General features: G+C 43.6%; 1 protein-coding gene across 1 annotated transcript; it reads right to left on the bottom strand.

The window, feature by feature from the left end:
- Positions 1 to 571: 571 nt before the first annotated feature.
- On the bottom strand, positions 572 to 2,859 carry HOXC11 (homeobox C11). Its single transcript, XM_074929632.1, has 2 exons — positions 2,184 to 2,859; positions 572 to 804 (listed from the first exon to the last, which is right to left on the bottom strand). Exons 1-2 carry the CDS (start codon positions 2,857 to 2,859, stop codon positions 572 to 574), a joined length of 909 nt encoding a protein of 302 aa, XP_074785733.1.
- Between the last annotated feature and the right edge of the window lie 261 nt (positions 2,860 to 3,120).

Genomic DNA, 3,120 nt, shown 5'->3' with positions numbered 1-3,120 from the left:
TAATGATCTTCCTTAGAACACAGATGAGCGGGGTGGGTGTGCATGTGCACACACACACACACGCACACAGGACACACATGTCTGTGTGTGCATTCACACACACACACACACACACACACACACACTCACCCCAGATGAAGTGATTTGATCCTACAGGGAGACTTTGGCCGCTCTTGTGATAACACAGCTGCATACTGAAATCACCGTGGTAGTAACACACAGCACTGCGATTTATTCAAATGGACAGGGTGCCTAAATAACAATAACAATAAAAATAATAATAATAATAAAAATTAAAAAAAAAAAAAAAGGAAATCCCAACCTGTTCAGGCAAAAAAAAAAAAAAAAAAAGTTAAATAAAATGTTCATGGAATTCAAGTCCTTGAAGCGGGAACTGAAAGAAAATCTCACTCCTTTTGTTACTCAGCACTGTCCCAGACATACAAATATAAGTAACGAAAAGGCTTAAACTTTGAGGTTGCTTTGTCGACTCAAAGGGCAAACCCATGCTCGCAACTGTTCCTCCTCAATACACATACACTTCACCAGCAGAGGGGATTTCAAAAGATGTTCACAACAAGGGATTTCCAGAGAAATACTGCAGGCGGTCTCTGCTTAATTTTTTTTCTTTCATTCTTCTGTTCTGAAACCAAATTTTAACCTGTCGGTCAGTAAGATTTAACATCCTAGACAACTGGAGCCTTTTTTCTTTGTTTATATAGACATTGAAGAAAAATTCTCTCTCTAGCTCTCTGATCTGGAATTTCGAGTAGGGGCACCTCTTCTTCCTCGTTCTGGGAGCACCTTAAAAGAACCAGAAGGCAGGGTAAATATCCTAAAGAAATGCAAGACACAGACTCATCTTCACAGCTGACCAGCTAGATAAGAGCAGCTTAATAACTCCGGTTATTAATGCAGGGGGGAGATATCTTCCAGCCTATTGTTAGGGGTAGCAGAGGTGAGGTTACACAGGGTCTTAAGGACCGTGGTGTAATTATTTTCCCACTGCACGGGGTTTAACGCAGACACATGCAGACATTTTCGGCGCAGATAGGTTTGTTGTTTTTTTTTTTTCTAATAAAAACCAGCCTGAGACTGGAGGCAGCCGGCTGCTGGAGCAGGGTTTAGAGAGGCTGAGGGGGGAAAGAAAAAAAAAAAGAAAGAAAAAAAAAAGAAAAAGAAAAAAGAAAACAACCCCACGCTCAGCTGCAAATCTGTTATCTGTATAGAAACAGCATGAGCAAGGTTGGAATTAGAGGAACTAGATATTATGATCCGCATAAGTTTTTGATTAACTCCAGTCCTCGCCACACACGCAAAAAGGAATCAAAGTAAAAGAGAATTTAGCATCTGAGCTGCAAAAGGGGACTTGCATCACGAAAGCAAATAGGAAAACAAAACAACCCTCCCCTCTTCCCAAAAGAGCCCCTCGCTGAACGCTAACTTGCAAAGTTGCCTGGATTCAGCCTTTAAAAAAAGCTCCTCTAAGGCTGCCTAGAAAATGTGAGTGCATGAAAAAAAAAAAAAAACAAACCAAAAAAAAACCCAACCAACCAACAACCCAAACAAACCCAGAAGACCCAAGCGAACAAGCACGTAAGTAAAAGCCCTTTCTGACAAAAGCTAGACGCTGCACTAGGCTTGGGGGAGAGTAAATGCCACTTTAAACGGAAAAGTCGAAGAAATTGTTCAGCTTTGCCTGCAAATTCGGCACGTTCCCCTCTTAGCACCGCACCCCCACCAAGAGAAAAGACTCGACATACAGTTTTAATTAAAAAAAAAAAAAAAAAAAAAAAGAAAAGCCGCCCCAAACATTTTGCATGCATCTTAATGCCTAAAAGAAAGCGCAGGCAGCTAAAGTAGTGTTCTGCCCAATTGCCTTTTACCCTCAGCAAGCCGGGACCAAATCCTTTTAAAATGCTCATGTAAGTTCATGATCAAAGTTAATATTTGTCACGATGGTGTGCTTTTAAAATTTCACAGACTCTAAGATACTGTGTCTGCGCCTAACATCTCCATTTTTTTCAAAGAGCTTTTCCCATCGTAAAAATTCTTCTCGTTGGAAGAAAGAGCTTTGTAGGTTATAATAAAATCCTTTGAATGCTTATAAAACTCCACATAAAATTTGACCGACAAAACACACGGGCTAGTCCCTTAACCTTTCCATTTACTGCTCTACCTACTCGAATTGCTGCTTTTGCTTCCTTCCTTGGTGACAGAAGAGGACGAGGCTGAAGACCCTGGGTTTGTGTTTTCCTCCTCATCTTCCGGGTCTATACCTTGCTCTCCGCGGGATGACAGTGCGTGGGGTTGGGACTCTGCCTCCACTTTGCCCTCACCCTTCTGCAGGCAGGTCTCAGTCGGATTTTCCGCCCCGCAATAGGCATTTTCGAAGAAGCGGTCGAAACCTTGGGGCAAGACAGTGTTTTTGTTCATGCTGGTGTAGAATCCCGTCGATGCCGGGTGGTTGGAGCTGGGGTGGTGGTGGCTGTACACGCTCTCGTTTTTCATTAGCATTTCGGTCATGGTGGAAGGCGGGATGCACTCTCTATGCATCAGATCTTCTGCGGAATAACACGAGGCGTAATTGCTTCGGTGGTGCCATTTACTTGAGGGGTCTAGACCATAGGAGACCTCTCGCACGGGCTGCACTTGCGAGAGGTTGGTGGAGTAAGGGTAGGAGATTTGGCGAGAGGGGGCCTGTGGCAAGAAAGATGACACAGTTGAAAATTCAGGGACGTAATAGGTACAGCTGGGGAGGTAGAGATTAGAAGCGCAACCTGCCCTTTCTCCAAACTCAGCGCTCCTCTCCTTACGCGACTGGGAGCAGAAGTTGCCCAGGTTCACCGAGTTAAACATCTTTCTCCTTTTCTTGCTCCTATAGCTAGATGTTTTGGATCCGATGTGCGGAGGGGAAAAAATTTGGGAAGGCGAGATGACGCGCTATCCGTCTTAGTCGCTCCGGAGGACACGTGATCCAAAGTAGATATTGTCATATATCAGTTTGGAGCACTTAGATGCGTAGGAGTGGTTCACTTAGGTAAGATCTCAGAGGTTCAAACGATTGGTTTGCAAACACCGCAGAAACATTATGAAAATCAATTGCAGATTTGTATTCAT

Source organism: Athene noctua, chromosome 30, assembly GCF_965140245.1.
Source record: "Athene noctua chromosome 30, bAthNoc1.hap1.1, whole genome shotgun sequence".
NCBI lineage: Eukaryota > Metazoa > Chordata > Aves > Strigiformes > Strigidae > Athene > Athene noctua.
This window is presented reverse-complemented; position numbering and strand designations above follow the sequence as displayed.